The sequence below is a fragment of the Ctenopharyngodon idella genome, chromosome 22 (assembly GCF_019924925.1).
Source record: "Ctenopharyngodon idella isolate HZGC_01 chromosome 22, HZGC01, whole genome shotgun sequence".
Lineage (NCBI taxonomy): Eukaryota > Metazoa > Chordata > Actinopteri > Cypriniformes > Xenocyprididae > Ctenopharyngodon > Ctenopharyngodon idella.
Genome location: NC_067241.1, coordinates 28,106,647 through 28,126,681, shown reverse-complemented (window position 1 = coordinate 28,126,681; position 20,035 = coordinate 28,106,647). Strand labels below are relative to the sequence as shown.

General features: G+C 38.7%; 3 protein-coding genes across 3 annotated transcripts in view; 1 reads left to right on the top strand and 2 right to left on the bottom strand.

The window, feature by feature from the left end:
- Positions 1–20,035, bottom strand: part of si:ch211-117c9.2 (solute carrier family 26 member 6) — a 211,994-nt gene that overhangs the window by 50,821 nt on the left and 141,138 nt on the right.
- On the bottom strand, positions 4,288–19,887 carry p4htma (prolyl 4-hydroxylase, transmembrane a). The gene is made up of 9 exons (XM_051879416.1): positions 19,079–19,887; positions 16,399–16,480; positions 9,815–9,993; positions 9,287–9,377; positions 6,849–7,014; positions 5,570–5,755; positions 5,398–5,488; positions 5,139–5,244; positions 4,288–5,042 (listed from the first exon to the last, which is right to left on the bottom strand). Exons 1-9 carry the CDS (start codon positions 19,415–19,417, stop codon positions 4,846–4,848), a joined length of 1,437 nt encoding a protein of 478 aa, XP_051735376.1. The 5' UTR covers positions 19,418–19,887; the 3' UTR covers positions 4,288–4,845.
- On the top strand, positions 14,189–16,391 carry LOC127504605 (secreted frizzled-related protein 5). Its single transcript, XM_051879418.1, has 4 exons — positions 14,189–14,812; positions 15,362–15,540; positions 15,642–15,731; positions 15,815–16,391. The coding sequence occupies exons 1-4, from the start codon at positions 14,517–14,519 to the stop codon at positions 16,132–16,134; spliced, it is 885 nt and encodes a 294-aa protein (XP_051735378.1). The 5' UTR covers positions 14,189–14,516; the 3' UTR covers positions 16,135–16,391.

The following is a 20,035-nucleotide window of genomic DNA, read 5'->3' as shown; positions in this document are numbered from 1 at the left end:
CAGCTAATGCTGTAAAATATACATGGGGATCAGTTACTACATTAATATTGAAGATTAAAATGAACTGACTTGTATACAAACTTAAATCACACTTAAGGACATTTTTATAATAGGCTAATAAAGTTATAATAGGCCAATTAACTCTAAAATTATTTCTACTCCAATTCGTTTGTTTGAAATATAAACATTTAAATGGTGGCTGTCAACTTGACGGATTTATTCAAACATGCATAGACTATTAAAGAACATTAAAAATTATAATTAATATGTAATGTGTTGCATATATTTAGCTAAATGCTCCTCTCTAGAGATTTTTCTAGCTGACTAACGAGTTTATGGTCATTGAATATTTGTTCTCCTGAGGTAAATGTGACGTTACGTGACATTGTTTACAAGCTGTTATTAACATCTTTCCGCGATTGAAACACTGAATAAGCCTACACGAGACATGATACGGATTTCGTCAAGTTATACTGTATCTTTTAACATACCTTGTTAAGATGTTCATTCATGTTTATTTCGCGCTGTAACTGCTATTAAAGCGGAGGAGAGGATCGGTTCACGTGCGCTTCTCGCTGCCGGCCGCTTCTCTTGAACTGATGAGGCGCTACAGCGGTCACGAAACAAGAGCGCTAAAACGGTATTTATGTTTTTTTATTTCGAAGTAAAATGGGCAGAATTTGAAATATGAGACTTTGTTTTATGTCAAAAGCAACAAATCACAAAACTTATTGTAATTTATTGTATGGTTACGTATCCTCGTGCTTTTTTAAGTGGGTATACGGAAATCCTCGACCGTAGGTTTACGGCGTATACCTGCGTATCACGTAGACTACACCACTGTTGTAGCCCATTCTCAATGGCAAAGTGCCCAAGCAAAATCGCTCAGCAAAACTGCCCGGCAACATTGCTCAAAAAGTTGCCCTGTGTATGATCACCTTTAAATTTATGTTTGTAGAGTGAGTGCTGTTTTTCTAGAGTAAAAAGTTTGTTTTTCTTCTGAGTTGAACCTCCTGTACAGTTGGTTGAGCAACTGCTTTTCAATTTTTTCTGTTGTAATACATTAAAACTCATTTAAGTATGCTTCCATTTCTAACTTCTCTAGAGAACTTAGAAATAGTTATTGTAGGCCTAAAGAACCACCTTTAGATCCACTTTACCCTATAAAGTAGTGTGCATTGTACTGAAGTAGATATAAAAGGTATTTTGCCAATGCTACTCACTAGGCAGAAAATATCATAATATATACAGTGCATAATACATAAAAGCACAGCCAAACAGCTGTGAGAAACTATTCGTTTTCTAGTGAGTCACCACAAGCCCCAAAATTCCATAGACTCTGTATTAAGCCTCAAGATCCAGGGGGTATTAAAGGATCTTTTGCAATAAGAGCTTTCATGCAGTTCTCTTGAGTTCCCTCAGCTGCAACAGTGCAGGAGAAGTAAAACTAAAGAAAGACTACACACACACACACACACACACACACACACACACACACACACACACAGATGTCATATTTGAAACAAGAAAAATATTTTCTTTTGAATAATTCAGCTTTCAGAGAATAGATCTCTTAAAATACAAACACGAATTATACGGTTTCTAAAAAGAAATGACTATCAAATTGCTGTTAGAATCCCTTGAGGATACATAAGTACATTTCTATAATTGTGCCTCATGAGTTTTAAGCTATCTAAAATATCAATGCCAGACCTGAACCATTAAAGTTTAAAACTCAAAAGACAGGCCAAGTTTATTAGCCTATTTATTTATTTATTTATATAAATAGTATTTATTGTCAACATATTACAACTAAGCCTAACTACTGTTGTGCTTCATGCTTAAAATGGGCACCATAAATGTAAGGACTTGGTCTATATGGGCACCAAATAATATGAGTTTTGGTCGCGTCAAGTCAACTTTATTTATATAGCGCTTTATACAATACAGATTGTTTCAAAGCAGCTTTACAGGGATAGCAGGAAAATAATGATTCATTGATGCAGTTCATTTCGGCTGTACAGCAGCTCTAAAATAAAATAGTGTCATTGTTCAGCTGAAGTCAGTTCAGTGTTGATTCAGCTCTGTTGTAAAGATCATCGATTATTAAATTAGTTCATTTCATCTATAAAGCAGTTCTGCTGAAAAACAGTGATGTCGTTGTCCAGCTCAGTTCAGTTCTCATCCAGTAGGCTCAGTACAGTCAAGTGTAATAAAATACATTTTATTAACAAAAAGAAACCAGAGTTAATCAACACAACTACTAAATGAATACCATGAATGGTAAAGGAATAAAGTGCATAAGATGCATAAAATACAAGTGATTAAAGGATTAGTTCACTTTAAAATGAAAATTACCCCAAGCTTTACTCACCTCAAGCCATCCTAGGTGTATATGACTTTCTTCTTTCAGACGAATACAATCTCAGTTATATTAATAATCACCCTGATGCTCTATATTTATCATAAACGTACTCCACACGGCTCCTGGGGGATAATGAAGGCCTTCTGAAGCGAAGCGATGTGTTTGTGTAAGAAAAATATCCATATTTAACAAGTTATGAAGTAAAATATCTAGCTTCCGCCAGACCACCTTCCGTAGTCAACTTACGACGAAAGTGTAAAACTCTCACAGTTCAAAATGCTTATGCTACGTCCTACGCCTTCCCTATTCAAATTATGAAAAAAATTTAACTGACGTGACGTTAGTCACGCTTTTTTCGTAAGTTGAATACAGAAGGTGTAACCCACGTGGTTGAGTGAGCAGTCCGATGACGGTGACGTCTTCCACTGGTTGAGCTGGGTGACAATGCAGTGGGGAACTTGAAGCCTTGAACACAAAGCTCTGTGAGATGCTGATCTCCTGGAGCACCAAAAAGGGTCCTAAAATCTGGAACACACAGATGAGGCCCTGGCGTAGATTCAGAAGGTCCTTAACAATCTGGAACACAGACGAAAGTACCTTGAAGTGAAGGTTTGCTCTCCTGAGCTTAACCTTGTTGCAAATGTGTCTGTATGTCTTCTGCCTCTGGGCCAGACACTTGGTCAATCTGCTTTTGTCTCTCTGGCATGGAGACTCAGGATGTGTATAGTGATTGCTACTGTCTCGCTGGACGAAGACTCTGAACGTAGTGTTTGTCAATTTCTCTTTCCTCACAGGCTGGAGGCTCAGAACGTGGTCATATCTGTTGCTGCCTCACAAGCTTTAGACTCAAGAGCTTTGAATCTGTTTCTGTCTCACCTTTGCAGGCTGGAGACTCAGGACAGTGTATCTGTTACAGTCTCTCTAGATGGGAGACTCAGAACCTGAATGTATCCATCGCTGCCTTCCCTGTTACGGGCCGGAGTCTCAGAACTTCTATGTATGTTAGTGTCTCACCAGATGGGAGAATCAAAACATGGGTCTATCTGTTAATGTCTCACTAGATGTGTCTTTTGAAAGGGTACATTTATCCTTTTCCGATGAAGAGGAGATTGCAATTTGGCAATTTAATTCCAGTGCCGTGATTGGCTGCTGACATCAGAGGGGACACATACAGTGTGGCCCACCCTTCTTTCCCCTGTGGAACTCATTTGCATAATCCAAAGTACACATACAGTGTCTTTAAATTTTTACCAATGCATTTCTCAGTTCCCAAACCACCACCAGAATACCTCTGGCAATATTTTAAACAAATACATACCAAACAAGATGGAAAAAAGAGACAGGCATGCATTCATTTGTACATTAACAGCTGAATTTGTGTAAGATTTTGAACTAGAAATAGCTGTCATTGACTCTGAATAAGTATGAAATGGACGTGTGGTAGTTGGCCTCCCTTTGTTTCAGCCACTGCTCTTGCATCCAAAAAGTCCTTAAGAATTTTTTATGGCGGTTGGCTTAAACCTTAGGGATTAGTCTCAAGATGGGTGCAGGGACGAAATTGCCTTTGGACTTCCCACGCTTGAGGTGTCTATCAGTTGTCCTAGCATCCTTATCTGATGACGTTAAACATTTGTCTGTGCTAAACCAAGATCCAACCAAAATGTTGCAAAAGTTTCTCCACTGTTGCAGTAAGAGAGGGCCCCTGCCATAAAACTAGGCCCTGGAACTTCCCTACACTGCCGACTTACAAGTGCTGCGAGGGCATTATAGCTGCTGTGCATATGTAAGCGGAGATCTTTGTTCGTGTAAGTGAAGATGATGCCCTCTTGTGGAGAAAACGCGCACTTGTGTATTAGTGAAATCTGTTTGAGTGTTTAATTCTTATTAAAAATAAACCAATTAACTGAACACACCACCCATACTGTTCTACAAGTATGAATTTATTTCTTACTTAATTTAACTTACATATCTGACAATTTCTTTGTTTGAAATAGTGCATTAAAATGGAAAAAGACAACGTGTGCTTAACCAAACCTGAGATAAATAGACACACATTATGTGACTATATTTATACATATGTACACACCACACATATACATATATATATATATATATATATATATATATATATATATATATATAAAATAAAATACTAAATAATTTAATAAATGGTGATATGACAAATAAATAATAATTTCAATAAATATGCAACATTGAATAAATAAAATCTTTCATAAATAGAGAATACATATCTTGTGCGAAACCAGCAAATTATATCACTGAATGTTTAGCTATTATTTTCCCTGTTGAACTCATGAATATTGAATTATATGTCACCGGAGCAGGGGGTGACAGCTATAAAGGTCAAGCTTGCAGCAGTGGGTATATCTCTTACTGGACCAGGCTTCACATGAGGTCTTACCTAACGGAAACTGATTCTAGATCAGCGAAGAAGCTTAACTCCTGACAGGAGGTCTGGTTCAGAGGTCTTGGTGAAGGTCTCCATGCTCTGGCCTTTTGCTTTGCTCCTCTGGATGCCACGAGACCAGGCGCTGGTAGCGCTCCTGACGCTGCTGGTCAGGGTCGATGTTCACCCACACACTTCCTGTCCATTTGAAGCCCCGAGTGACCGAGCAGTCGCCGTGGAGAGAGAATTCATCCAACTCTCCAACCCAACCTGATGGAAATGAATGGAGAAGAACAATGTTGAGTTCATTAATATTCATTATGCATACATGACCGGTCAAAAGTTTGGAATAATTATGAAAATCACCATTGCCATCTGAAAGGTGGTTGTACCACAGTAAAGCAGTTCCAGCAACAGGTTTGACCTTCAGATTTCCTTTATCACAGTACTGCTGAGAGAGATCACCTAAGACCTGAAACACACAGAGTTTTCAAGTGAAGCCTTAAACACTGCAATAACACCAAGATAGCTATCACAATTCAAGACCTTCTTCCTGTCACCGGCTGGTTGCTATGGCAACAGAGCTCACCTCCCCCTGTTGCCATAGAAACAAGACATGGCTCACCTCCTCCTCATATGTCCTGTTGTCAGCCACAGGGAAGCTGGTCTCTCCACCTCCATCTGCCGAGTTCAGATACAGCAGGACCGTCAGATACCTGGGCAATATTAACACCTTTATTATGCTGCAACAATTTTACGAGTCAATCAAATTGGATACAAAATGTCTTAAAATGTACCTGCATGCAACTTGGTTAGAGGCGGAGTTATTTGCTGCCAGATGTGTATGGGCACAGCTGCTGTCAGGACTGGGGGGGCTGCTGTCGTGGTGGGCGTGGCTGTACCCACCCTGCTCATAACGGACAACTTCCATTGGCTCGCTGAGATCAACCAATGAGGACGGCAGTCGCGTTAAACGGGTCACTCTGGAGAAAAACATATATTTAGCTTATTTTGTTGCAAATAAAAAGCCTGACAATGTCACTGCTAAATACCTATAAGTATTGTGCTATTCCGCCACGTTTCTCATTGACACGCCTAACTCGTAAAGACTGGGGCTTAAAGAAAATCCTGAGCTTCCCACTTGTCATTCCAAACATGTATGACTTGAATGTTTCAACTGTTTTTGTCCATACAATGAAAGTCAACAATGAAAGCACAATGAAAGAGTTTGTGTTCAAAACAAAACACATATCAATGGTTTTGATCATACAATGAATGTCAATGAGGAGTCCAAAAAACAAACAAACAAGTCAACAAGGTGTCTAAAACAAAAACATGTTTCTATTTTTTTTTTATCATTCAATGAAAGTCAACAAGATGACCAAAACAAAACAAACCAAAACAAAAAAACAAAAAGCAAAAACATGTTTCAACTGTTTTGTTCATTCAATGAAAGTCAACGAGGAGATGACCAAAACAAAACAAACAAAACACAAAACAAAACATTTCAACTGTTTTGTTCGTTCAATGAAAGTCAACGATGAGGTGTCCAAAACCAAACCAAACAAAACAAAACATGTTTTAACCAATTTTTCATACATTGAAAGTCAATGAGAAGTCTAAAACAAATGGATTAAAACAAGTAAAGGATTGGAATGATATGAGTTTGAGTAAAAGAGAAGGTCCATGTACCTTCTGGTCATGTGAGAAAGGCCAGTTTCAGGGCCGCCCATGCATATTATTCAAATATTAAGGCTGTAAACTCATTTTCATCCTTGAAAATAAATAAATAAATAAATAAACGACAAATTTAGCTCAATACTTATTCTTTTTCTTAAACAAAAAGAAAAAAAAAAAAAAAAAAAAAAAATCAACAACAGACAATTTCACATTTCTTTTTATTGCTTTTTAAGTAGAAGATCAAATGACCAGAAGGTACATGGACCAAACAATAACAGACTTTTCATTTCAGGGTGAAATCTTGCTTGAGTGCATAACTGTAATGGATCGAACCAGGATCCTTTTGATTCCCAGCCCTGAGCTTTGACCACTACTGCAGCCATCAAAATGTATTACCTATTTCTGATACTCTTCAGCAGGTGGTGTGTGCCCTCTCCGAGATAAAGTTGTGTGTGTGTGCTTCTCTGCCTGACCTTGGCGTGGCCATCCAAACCTTGGCCAGCTCCGCTGTACTGCAACACTCCACCACTGACACGCTTAAACTCCTGCAGAGACAAAACTCCTGCAGACACACACCAGACAGCAATCTCAGTCACATAGCAATAAAATCACATTCTGCACATTATGCTTCTATTTGACCATTTAAAGCAAGATGTCATGATAAAAAAAAAAAAAAAAAAAAAAGTTTGACTGGAATTTAGATTTCATTTTTAAAGGGGACCTATAATGCCCCTTTTCACAAGATGTAATATAAGTCTCTGGTGTCCCCAGAATGTGTCTGTGAAGTTTCAACTCAAAAATACCCAACAGATTATTTATTATAGCATGTCTAATTTGCCCCTATTTGGGTTTGAGCAAAAACACGCTGTTTTTGTGTGTGTCCCTTTAAATGCAAATGAGCTGCTGCTCCCCACCCCCTTTCATGAAGAGGGTGGAGCCTTTACAGCTTGTGCTTCGGATACTCCAGCAACAACAAAACAGGAGAATCTCATACAGCCAAAATGTCATAAATTTCAGTAGCGGTGTACAGCCTTATATGTTCGAACTGGAGTCGGACACAGATGGAGAGACTCAGGAAGAAGTTTTACACAACGTCTACACCAAATGCAAACATTGTCGCTCGCGTCGCAACAGCTAAAAGCGGTCTACACTAGACGCAACCAAGCACTCGTTGCAAAGCATTTGTCCTTCGTGTCAGTACATCATAAATAGAACGAGGCATCAGTTTGCTGTTGGAGATTTGTCGCTCACGTTGCGCCACATCCAGTGTGTAGACAGCATCACTGATTATAATTGGTTCCATTGTCTTTTGTCACGTTTCTTAATGGTTTATGTAGTTGTTGTGGAGTTAACTTTATTCAACCTATCGATTAGCATGTTCAATCATGATCATCTATAAATTGTTGCACAGGTCAAAGACTATAAATATAGAAAGATGGTTCACTCCTATTAGTTATGAATGGGAGAAACTGCAACGCACAATATGGCCCAATACATCCCACCTTCTAAGTAAAAGTTGATAAAGTCATTGCGTCACTGCAGCTGCCGTTAGAGGCTCCGGTTCTCATAGAAACCTGAGACTCGCGCTTAGGACTACTCATGCGCATCGGCTTGTCTAGCCTGAAAATAAGCCTTTTTAATGTTATTTGAGCATAAATAACATTTATAGGGCAGTTCATGTCAGATTTTGTTGCTGATTTGTAATATGTTATTTAATGGGGAGTTCACCAAGCAGTTTTAGAGATTTCAGGATTCCCCTATTCAAATAGATAAGACTTGGTCTTGGATGCCCGAAATAGCTGCCCAGAAGGCGTTGCAAATATGGCCGCCGAGTGAACAGACTTTTCTTGAAAGGGACTTTGGTACAGGTGCTCATGTGGGAACTGTAATAGGATGTTGGTATCAACCCATCTTTCAGAATCAACTTTTGTGCAAATCCAGCATTGAACTGGTCATTGTTTGTGAAGCAGTCTGGCGTAAAATGATTTGCACAAACATATAAGACATTACCTAATTTCTTCGGCCTACCTAATTTCATTCGTAAATGAGATTCATGTCAATTTTGCATAATAGGTCATCTTTAAAGAAAATATGAGTGGTGTAATGGTAGTTTATTGTTATGTGGTTGCAAGGATGTTGCTATATGGTTGCTAAGGTGTTCTGTATGTTTTAATGCACCGTTATGTGGTTGCTGATGTGTTCTAAGTGGTTTCCTTCAGGCCCAAGTCAAGAGTGCTCATTTAAAAGTCTCTATGATATTCTAGTCTCTTTATATGGCTTGGATCCCTCCTTCATTGTGACTCATTGGGTTTCGTCAACAAACTGCATGGTTTCAGTTATCATTTATGTAGGTATCAAAATCACAAATGGTGTGGGACAAGTTACATGCTGAGGTTTAATATTTAGGGTTAGGGGTGTGTTTAAAATCCTCAACTTTAAGTATGAGCAGGAGTCACAGAGATGCTCGTCTCAGAAAACAGCACAAAAAATATTATAGTTGATGGCAGCGTTACAATGAACAAGGCGAGAATAAAGAGAATAGCATTTCTCTATTTTTCTCCTTTATTCACGGGTCAGTGAGTCTTCACTCTTTCCCCTCCGGAACCAAACCACAGCGGGATGCTCTCCAGACAATAGGGCAGGGGGACCGGAAGAGGGGACACTACCTCAGTGAGTCCGTATTTGAGGCGGATGTGTGTGTGTGTAACCCTCATATTAATGAGACTCTAATAGGATCCATCCGGAAGCTGCTAGAAAACACTGCATGTTGTGTCATTGTATCAGACCCACCACTCTTTCACACACACACACACACACACACACACACAACTTACCAGAAGGGTTGGTCTCAAGCCCGGTGTGGATTTTCCGTAAATTGTATGAGCTCAGCCAAGACCCATCAGTCGAATGGGACAGACTCAAAATCTGTGGCAGAACAGACGCTTTTAACTCTAGGAAAATTAATTTCATTACTCTCTCTGTTTCTATCTCTCTCAGCTCCATGTTCACTCTCATCCTCGAAAGGGAGAGTTCACCTAAAAATAGAATGCTGTCATCATTCACTCGCCCTCACATTATTCCAACCTGCATGAGATTCTTCCGTGGAACAACAAATGAGATATTAGGCTATCAAAGAAGCACTACAATGTTTTGGCGATATACCGAAAGTCATTATTCAGTAAAAACCCTCCACCACAACTCACTTTTAGTTTCACAGAAGTAAAAAAAAGTCACACAGGTTTGCAAAGACATCGGGGTGAGTAAATGATGACAGAATTTTCATTTTTTGCCCTCTTTAAGCTATTGAACTGATACATTTAAGGTTCAACACTAGCAGTAAGCATAGAATGACTATGCCTAACCTCCTCCCTCTGCAGAAGACCATCCTGGTTGAGGTCGAGCAGGCTGAAGAGCTCATCTTGAGTGAGCTGTTCCTCCTGGCTGTCAGGGACCGTGAGTAGAGAGCTGTGGGTCAGGCCCTTCAGCTGGGCCAGCTGCATCACCACACTGCTCTCCTCCACACTCAGGAATCCTGGGATCTCTGGAACACACATCAACATGCAGACGTCAGTTTGCATACCCCAACCAATAATATGAATTATAATGGTAAACTCTATATGTACTACCATTTAAAGTAATTGTAACCTTTTATATAACAGTAATGTGCAAGAAAGGGATGCCCTGTATATAGTTTACAGCATTAGCTGAGATAGATTTTTTTTATCCTTAAGAAAATGTTAATTATAGCTGAATTTATTTAAAGAGAAAGACACAATTTGTTCAATAAAACACTGTTTAATAAAAAAGAAGAAAAAAGAAGCAATTTTATGTTTAGCTTTTTCCCCCCGCTGTACCGAACCGTGAACTGTGACTTCAATACTGAGGTACGTACCGAACAGTCATGTTCTTGTGCCGTTACACCCCTAATATATATATATATATGTTCCAGTGATAACAGCACTCCTACCTTTTCACCGTTTGTATCACTCCGCTTGAAGCGACCATTATGGCGGCCCAGCAAATCCACCATATTTTTTTACAAATACTACACTTGTTGTACCACGAACTGTAGTTTTAAGGCGAGAATATATTTGTTTAGACCTGAAATATGTGACTCATATTTAATCATAGCATCTATTTTACGATTTGTTTTTGGAGATGCGAGCTCCAGGCTGTCAGGGGCCATTCAGTGCTCGTGTACCTGCTGAGAACAGCTTCATCTCGACCAGTGGATTTGCCGCTGGCTCTTATAGTGGTTAAACATGAGACATAATTCATTTTGGGTACATAAAACGGGCAATCATTGGTCTTATTAATCTATTACTTGTTCCTGAGCAAGTTGAATTGGGCTATGTTAAATTTAATAATTTAATATTAAGGCTATATTTAACTTACTGTACATCCTGTAGAGCACTGCTTTTGTACGTTTGACTGAATTGTACAATAGTTTATTTCCTATTGTCATTTATAATGGCTATTGTTGTTAACTGAAATATTGTTGTTCAATAAAAATTATTTTATATAAATAATATGTTGTATTTGGTGTTTAGAAAGGTCCATTAATCCAAGTAGAGCGTAATATGGATTGAGTGAAAGTTGACTATCATAGTACTTTTTTCCTACTATAGTAGCCAATTGGGGCAAGATCTGCTTGGTTATAAACATTCTTTCAAATATCTTCCTTTGTGTACAGCAGAACAAAGAAATTTATACAGGTTTGGAACAACTTGAGGGGGGACTAAATGATGACACAATTTTCATTTTTGGGTGAACTATCCCTTTAACATGAAGCATTTAAAATGATTGATTTTAGTTTAGTGTTTTTCTTTCAATTTGTTTAAACAAAACAGTATAGAATTTAAATATGCAACATTTATCTGTGATCAGGTATGGCTGGTATTTATATAGCAGACTTTTATTTTGCAGAGGTTTAAAAACCTCTGCATTTTTTTTATTTGATTACAGCTAGTATAGTATAGTATAATATAGGTATATAGTTAGTATAGGTATAGTTTAATAAATAGTACAGTTGCTATTTAAGGGTGACAAACTTGCCTCACTGATGCTAGGGTGGTAAGGTGAATGCCAGACCGTTGCTATGTGGTTGCTAAGGTGTTGCTTATCAGCAAAAGATCCCAGCACACCTCTTAACAATGTGTTAAGAGCGTCTTAAAAGCTGACATGATTTCAGAGCATCCGTGTTTGATCTATTGTAGAAGTAAGTGTCTGTGAAAGTTCCACCGAAAGGCAGACAGAGAGAACGTCAACATTATGAGATTAGACTAAAGGATTAAAGGATCACAGTCACACTATGCAGGGCTAATCAACAGACCTGCCCACCGCCGCACTTCACTGCAAATGGGTGTTAATGTCATCAATTCTCATTTGGCGAGAACCATCATTTCCAGGTGAATGTGAGGATGGCTTGAACAGAAGTTGGTAGTAAAAAACATTTAGCCTGAGGCCAGTTGCATGAACACAGCTACTATTGCTGTTTAGTCGGTTTAGTCTGAGCAGTTAGCCAAGGGGTAATCAGTCTTAATTTTCATATTCAAATTACACTAATCTACCTTTTTATGTAACTGACTTTATTTATGACCAAAAAAAAAAAAAAAAAATAGAAGTTTGAAGTCACAGAAGTTTGGACTGAATTTGTTGTTTCCCATTATCTTAAAAAACATTTGAATTAAAAGGTTTATGCTTATAAGACTAAAATTTGTTATGTAGACAAATTAAACTACCTGTATATGAATGTATTTACAAAACAGGCATTTTAATATATATATATATATATATATATATTTTTTATATATATATATATAATTAAATTAATTATGTATAAAATGTATATATTATTTGGAAATAAATATTTTCAAAAAATAAATAAAATTAAATAAATTAAACAATACTTTCATTTGTGTTAATTTATAGTTTTGATGACTTTGATAGTAATAGTAAATAATGTAAAATAGTAATAATGATGTACCCAAATGTCTGACTGGTACTGTATATATATTTGTTCAATCTGGGTAGTGGTCACATTTTTAATAAATAGCTAATATAGTGAACAGTGGCCATTAAAGGGATAGTTCACCCAAAAATGAAAATTATCCCATGATTTACTCACCCCATCCTAGCCATATGGCTTTCTTCTTTCAGATGAACACAATCAGAGATATTTTTATAAATATTCTGGCTCTTCCAAGCTTTATAATAGCAGTGAATGGTGGGCGTGATTTTGAAGCCCCCAAAAAAAACCGCATCCATCCATAAAATAATCCATACACCTCCAGGGGGTTAATAAAGGCCTTCTGAAGCGAAGCGATGGGTTTTTGTAAGAAAAATATACATATTTAAAACTTTATTAACTATAATGACTAGCTTCCAGCAGATGGCCATACGCATCGATTTGTGGTGGAAGGGTAACCCCTGACTCAATGCATGACGTAATGACGAACGCGGAAGCGCAGAGGATAGAGCAAAACAAAACACCAGTCACAAATTAGAAGTCTTAGACGGAAGAAAAATGTCAGAAGATTTTGATATGAGAGAAGAGGAGCTGGAGCTTGTTGCACAGCCCTATTTGTTTAAATCGCGGGAGGCATCTAAGCTTATGATACTCCTACATCCTGCGTCATACATCGCATCACGGGTTACTCATTTGACTTGCACAAGTCGACTTGCGCAGTATGTGTACGGTCGTCTGCGGGAAGATATTTTAGATTATAAACTTTTAAATATGGATATTTTTCTTACAAAAACCCATCACTTTGCTTCAGAAGGCCTTTATTAGCCACCTGGAGCTGTATGGATTATATTTATGATGGGATGAATGCATTTTTTGGGGCTTCAAAATCTTGCCCCCCCATTCACTACCATTATATAGCTTGGAAAAGCCAGGATATTTTTAAATATATATCAGGTTGTGTTTGTCTGAAAGAAGTTATACACCTATTCCAATTATCATGGGATAATTTTCATTTTTGGGTGAACTAACACTTTAAGTTGTCAAATCTAATGAAATGCGCCCATCCCCCTCTTTAAGACTCATGGTATTGCCTGACCCATTGAGAGTGTTAATGAGACTGTGCCATTAATGCGTTCTGGTGGGGGCCATTGTTTCTCTGGGATGGGTGAGAGTGCTCAATGATTTAGATTGCTGTATATAGGTTTCAGTGTTATCTATCACCGTTATTGTTTTGTGCCATTCAAATGCAGATAACGCATAAACATACATACGCACAGAGACGCACACTCTTCATAAAGCTCTTCCGCATGGTTTGTCTGTGAGAGATGCAGTCTCTCTAACTCATTAGATTGGATGAGGGGAAAGAAAGGGTCCTGGGAATGGAGCAGACAGGAAGTGAGGGCCATTTTTGGGGTAGACATTGTGTAGTGCTCCCAGCAGGGGAAGAAAAACTCCTCAGCATCACACACGCACAGACGCGACTCCAGCCCTCTCACACTTACACACTTCCTTTCACACACCTCTGTCACAGCCAACCCTTCCTAAGGGGTTTCAACTTTACACTTTCACTGTCTGACAACTTCTCATACAGTAAACACAAAAATATACATAAAAAAAATCAATCAATCAATCTATCTATCTATCTATCTATCTATCTGCCCTTCTATTTATCTATCTATGTGTCTATCTATCGTTCTATCTATCCATCCATCTTCCATCCATCCATCCGTCTATCTACCTAACTGCCCTTCTATCTATCTATCTATCTATCCCATGAGCATGTAAACACCTCCTCTGCCTCGAGGGTACTCTGTTGTGTTATAATAGTCACACTTTTCAGGAAAAAAAAGAGCAAAAAGGAAGTGTGTGGTACAGTAGAGCTCACTGTTCATCATCTCCAGCAGAGAAACGGAACAACTGGCAAGTCACACACAGTCACACATCCACACCCTCCCTAACCAATCCGATTTCACATCCTGCAAAGTCCCGCCCTCTCCCAAATGGGCCTCAGGCAGTGCTGTATAAATACACCTATTACTGATTTACTCTGACACTACCTTACACTGACCCTCCAACTCTCTGAACCACTCTGGACTATGATGCTGACAGCGTCCGCTCTACTGCTGCTGCTGCTTGGCCTAGACATCAATGCAATGCCCAACGGACACTGGGAACTCCAGGGATCCTCTCGTTGTGTGCCCATCCCAACCAACATGGCCCTGTGCCAGGGTCTGGGCTACAACAGCATGCGGATGCCCAACTTGCTGGGACATGAATCTCCGGCTGAAGCAGTGCAGCAGAGCACCAGCTGGCTGCCACTCCTCGCCCGAGAGTGCCACCCACACGCCCGCATCTTCCTGTGCTCGCTCTTCGCTCCCGTGTGCCTCGAGAGGTAAGACTTACTTAGAAATACAGTAGACGGTTTCATTGATTGGCAGGAACGATGACCCTCAAAACTAGATGATGTTAAAAAAAAATATACTGTGGATAGCATTTCAGTTGTGGCTTTTGATCAATGTTACATTTCATTTAAACGAATTAAATGGTGTCATTATCATGCAAATGAGTACAAACGTTAATGTTAAATGGAAGTGAAAATCATCTGCAACGAAATTTGTGCCACAAAAGAAATGACAATATAGCAAGACAATACTCTTGCTTAAGCAATAATGTGTTTATTGGATTACATTCATTTCTGTTTGATTAAATTTGATAAATATACATAATTGCTCTACTGCAATTATTCACAATAGAAATTGTCGCTATTTTAATGCTTTGCTCCAAATCATAAAATATGGCTCTGCGACGAGCTGAGACCACCACTGAAAATACTTCTCAATCTGTGGGCTAAGAAACCTGACATCTTTAACTACTTTTCCAAATCAAATCATCACAAAGCTCTGAACAACCAGTGAATGTGACTTCTCCTCTGGCTTTTCAGGATCATTTCACCATGTAGGAGTTTGTGTGTGTCGGTACGGGACAGCTGCGCCCCCATCATGAACTGCTACGGTTACCCCTGGCCCAGAATACTACAATGTGACCAGTTTCCCAAAGATCACCTAATGTGTATTTCCTCAGTTGTGCATATGCAAAACGGCACCAGCAATGAAGGCCGAGGTAAACAAAGATCTTTTTCCTATCATATACTTTCACAGAGTCACGTAGACAAAACAATGCTGGGTTTTCTCCATCAAACCGGTTTTTGTGGTTTGTTTCAGTGGTGCCGCGTGCGAGCTGCACAGACTGTGAGTTAGAGGAGGCTACATCATCCAAAGAACTGCTCGATCTCTTCTGTAAAAGTGACTTTGGTAAGAAACGCTAGTTTTTGCTTGTTCATCAAAAATGATTAATGCCTAAACTCATTACTCATTTATTTACTTCTCTCCACTAGTGGTTAAAGTGCGTCTATCCAAACTGAACTCCAGTAGTTCTGTCCTGACCATGTTCTCCCTGGGTTCTCGGGTGGAGGTCCTAAAGCACGGTCCGCTGCTGGGAGGGGAAATGAGGAGTCGCCTGACACTGTGGCTGGAGCGAGACGTCACCTGTGTGGGCAACCTGACCCGCAACCATCCTGATGGAGGAACCTTCCTGTTGACGGGCACTGTGATGGGCAAGAAACTGCTAGTCACTAAAGCTTTCAGCTGGGGAAAACGCCAGCGGCACCTCAACCAGGCGGCACGCAAGTGGAAAAGCCATCGGTGTAGAGGGTAGAGTTTCAGAAGGCAGGAGAAAGAGGGTGTTTAAAAACGTATCTCGGTGTGTTCATAATATTGTAAATAATAGAAGATCCTTGTACTATATTTTTAAAGATATTAAACGATTTAAGGTGTTTTTTTTTTTAAACTAGAGTCCACGTGTCCATTTTCTGTCACAAATCTTAGTGCTGCTTTTACATCCATAATTAATGAGTCGAACTCAAAACTTCAAGATTTAATATATAAAAATAAATCTCTACAGCTGAAACTGGAAACTCACCAAACAGCAGTGGCTTCAAGCTGAGGGTGCGCATGTTATGGGTCCGGTCAGGAACGAGAGAAACTCTTTGCACATGCCCAACCTGAGTAAAAAAATTAAACATTTAAGTCTCATTAACATTGGATTACGCATACATAAATAGGGTAGCATCAATCACTGTCTTCACAGACAATGAGGGAATGAGGGAATAATGACTTGGATAGCTTGATATTAAAGGTATTTTTAAACATATCAAGACAAATAATTTATAAATATGCTGCACAGTAATAAATTGTCTTGAAATAACTGAAATAAAGCTGAAATTAAATAAAATATTAGATAAAAAATTTAAACAAACAAACAAACAAAACAACAACTAGAAATTCTGTCTTGGCAACTAACTAAAATAAAAAATTTGTATTGTTTATATTGGAGTACTAAAATTACTAAAACTGAAACTAATAAAAGTGACAGAAGCACTATCAGTATTACGTTCTGTTTTATGAACTTTTAGTTTGTTTTTCCATTGTTTCCCTGTGTTTCTGTTCTTGTTCCCTATGGGTGCGTTCCAATTCGCGTACTTATGCACTATTCTATGATGTTTTGTAGTATAAATTGTATGAGCAGTGCGTTCACAAAGAAAATTCCAAAAAGAAAATGTGAACTTTAAATACCTGGATAATGCACTAAATTAACAGAAAAACGAAGTGTGGAATGTTGGACACTTCATGCACTCGTGTCGCAGCTTTAATAATGTAGCGGAGGGGGAGGGGCTATTAGACTTTGATGCTGAATGACAAAATAACTTTATATCATTCTTACACTACATGGATGAGTACATAGTGCATAAGTACACAGGTGTATAGTGCGTTATTTGGGACGCGCTCCTACGTTCCTGCTTCTCATGTGTTGTCATAGGCTGTGTCTGAAAACACCCACTATACCCTTAAATAGGACAGCCATTTGTTGTGGTATCCGAAACCATTGTGGACGTTTTCGAGTGCACTTATTCAATCCCATCATGCACCGCAATAATGAGTGTACAACTGATGTACACTCAACAGCTAGAGAATACATAATGCACTGTGAGTGAATGAATTCCCACATCTGACCAGAAGATGGCGTTCGCAGCTGAATCATCCATCTATTTTCCAAACCGCTGATCCAATGTGGGTACAGCATGTTTTAAATATTTAAAAAAAAAAATTAATATACAAGTCACAATTGTGTTGCATTGTGGTATATGGAGCTGCCTGAAGTGTAGATATGAAGTAGACTCACTCCCTCGGTCAAAATCAAGGGAGCGAGGGTCTGTCCATATAAACTTCCCTTGTCCACTTCACAAAGTGGATTACACTTAAAAATGGTGGCAGGGATTCCCCCGAGGAGAATTGCTTAGGAAAGTTCGCGAGTGCGTGTTTAAAAGTGGAGTGGAGCACAGCCTCAGTGTCCAAATTCACTCACTCTTAGTGGACTAATGTAGGGAATAGTGAATGAGGGTATTTCAAACACAGCCTTGGTTACTGATTTGGTTCTCCTTGTTATTGATTCCTTTCACCTGTGTCCCATCTAAATACCTTGTTGTCTCTGCATATTAAGCCCTCAGTTTCAGTTATTGTTTATGCTGTTGTGTTATTTTGCTCCTGTTATTTATCTTATGTTTCTGGTTTTGGATTATCTTCTTTGTTTTGTTTAATAAACTATGTTTGGCTGCAATTTGGATCCACCTCTTTTCTTCTTTGCCTGCTCTGCACGCAACAAGCACATAATGAAACTAGTAAAACTAAATTAAAATAAAAACTGAAAATATAAGCAAATTCAAAATATTAATAAATACTAAAATAACACCGCCTCCAGTGGTATGCATATAATAAAAAAAAGTAAACACTTTCTATGTGCAAAAAAAAAAAAAAATGCTTAAAATTAGAAATTTAAGGGAGAAATGTTTCTGAATTTCAGTCTTACCGAATTACTAGGGTTGAATAAAAAAAAATTCATACATCTACATCAGCAGTGTGTAAATTTTAGCGATATCTAGCGGTGAGGTTGTGAATTGCAATATAGAGAAGCTACTGTGGTCAACACAGGACAAAGATGTCGTCGTCTGAGACAGCAGAAAGTGGCCAGTCAAGCAAACGCGCTCTGTAGAGCAGTTTGTCCATTTAGGGCTACTGTAGAAACATGCCGGCGCAAAATGGCGACTTAACATGTAAAGGACCGCGGTGTATGTAGATAGAAATGACTCATTCTAAGGTAATAAAACATAACAGTTAATTATGTAAGGTCTTTATACACAACTGAAAACATAGTTATGTATATTATTTTGCATTTCTGTCACAAGATCCTCCTAAAATGCACATATTGCACCTTTAAATGAGGGTGGTGATGAGGGATGCGTTAATTATTATTTTAAACATGCACAAAATTTAAAATTTTCATGTATTTTTTGTATAACAATACACTGATAGTGGGGTAGACTGTACTTGACATTGATTTACACAGCTTAGGGCTAAATTGTATATATTCCACAATGCACTGATTTGTAACAGACAAAAAATTGAATGTTATCTCAGAACCTGAGACATATAATGCGAAAAAAAGAAGAAGAAAAAAAAAAGTTATATATAAAATCATCTTTTGGAAAGGCACAACAGGACAGAAACATATATCATATCGCATAATGAATAATGAGTGCATGTACCCGAATGCCCTCCAGGCGAGGCAGATGGAAGGAGAGCTCTGGGCTCAGGTTTGGTGACGGGGTTTGGTGTTCAGTAGGCATGGGTCGTGGGACACTCTTTTCAAGGGGCACATCCTGCTCCCCAGACCCCGTGTTATAGTGCACATAAAGCAGCAAAGCTATGATATTAATTATGTAGATGTGGAAGAAGGCCATCACCACCACGAAGTAAGCCCTGGAGCAGACGCTGCTCTTCTGGATGTTCATCCGCTCCCGGCCGCCCGGGTGCCGCGGTGGCGGAGGGGGGAAATGATCCGACTCCCCCTCGAGCCCACGAAAACTCTCCTCGTAATCACCCATCTCCTAAATCACTGCTCTTCCATGCATTGCCCTTATCTAACCTCTCATTTCAGCAGATCCGTCGAGGCCAACAGACTTTACCAGGTTTGACAGCTGCTCACAGACATCGCGAGCGTTATTACACACTAAAGTATGCTTACATGGCGATTCAGATGCAGATATTGGTCATGCGTTCATTAAAAAGGTCCATCATGTGTGTCGATAAGGGATCTGTGCAGGAATTTCTGCAGGCTGAACAGAAGGAAAGATTTAGGACGATGTCAGCAGTCTAACAGCTCTCTTATAATCCAGTGGGTGATTAAATCAGACCAATCATACACATAACATGAGAATAAAAGCGAAAAAACAAAACAAAAACGCAAGACTCCTTTATAAGCGTAGATGGAAAATAACAACAGCGTTTATAATCATCTGTCATTCACCCTACAAGCAACGCGAAGCAACCGACGCTAATCTAGGAATGCCGATTCAAAGTGTCCTTTCAAAATAAAAGCACGATGTTTTTTTTATTTTAATTATTTTTCTTTTTTAAAATAACTCTAACTTAACATTTTATAAATTACAAAAACTATTATTTACTTAAATTGTATTCGATTGGATTCTATTCGATATTATTTT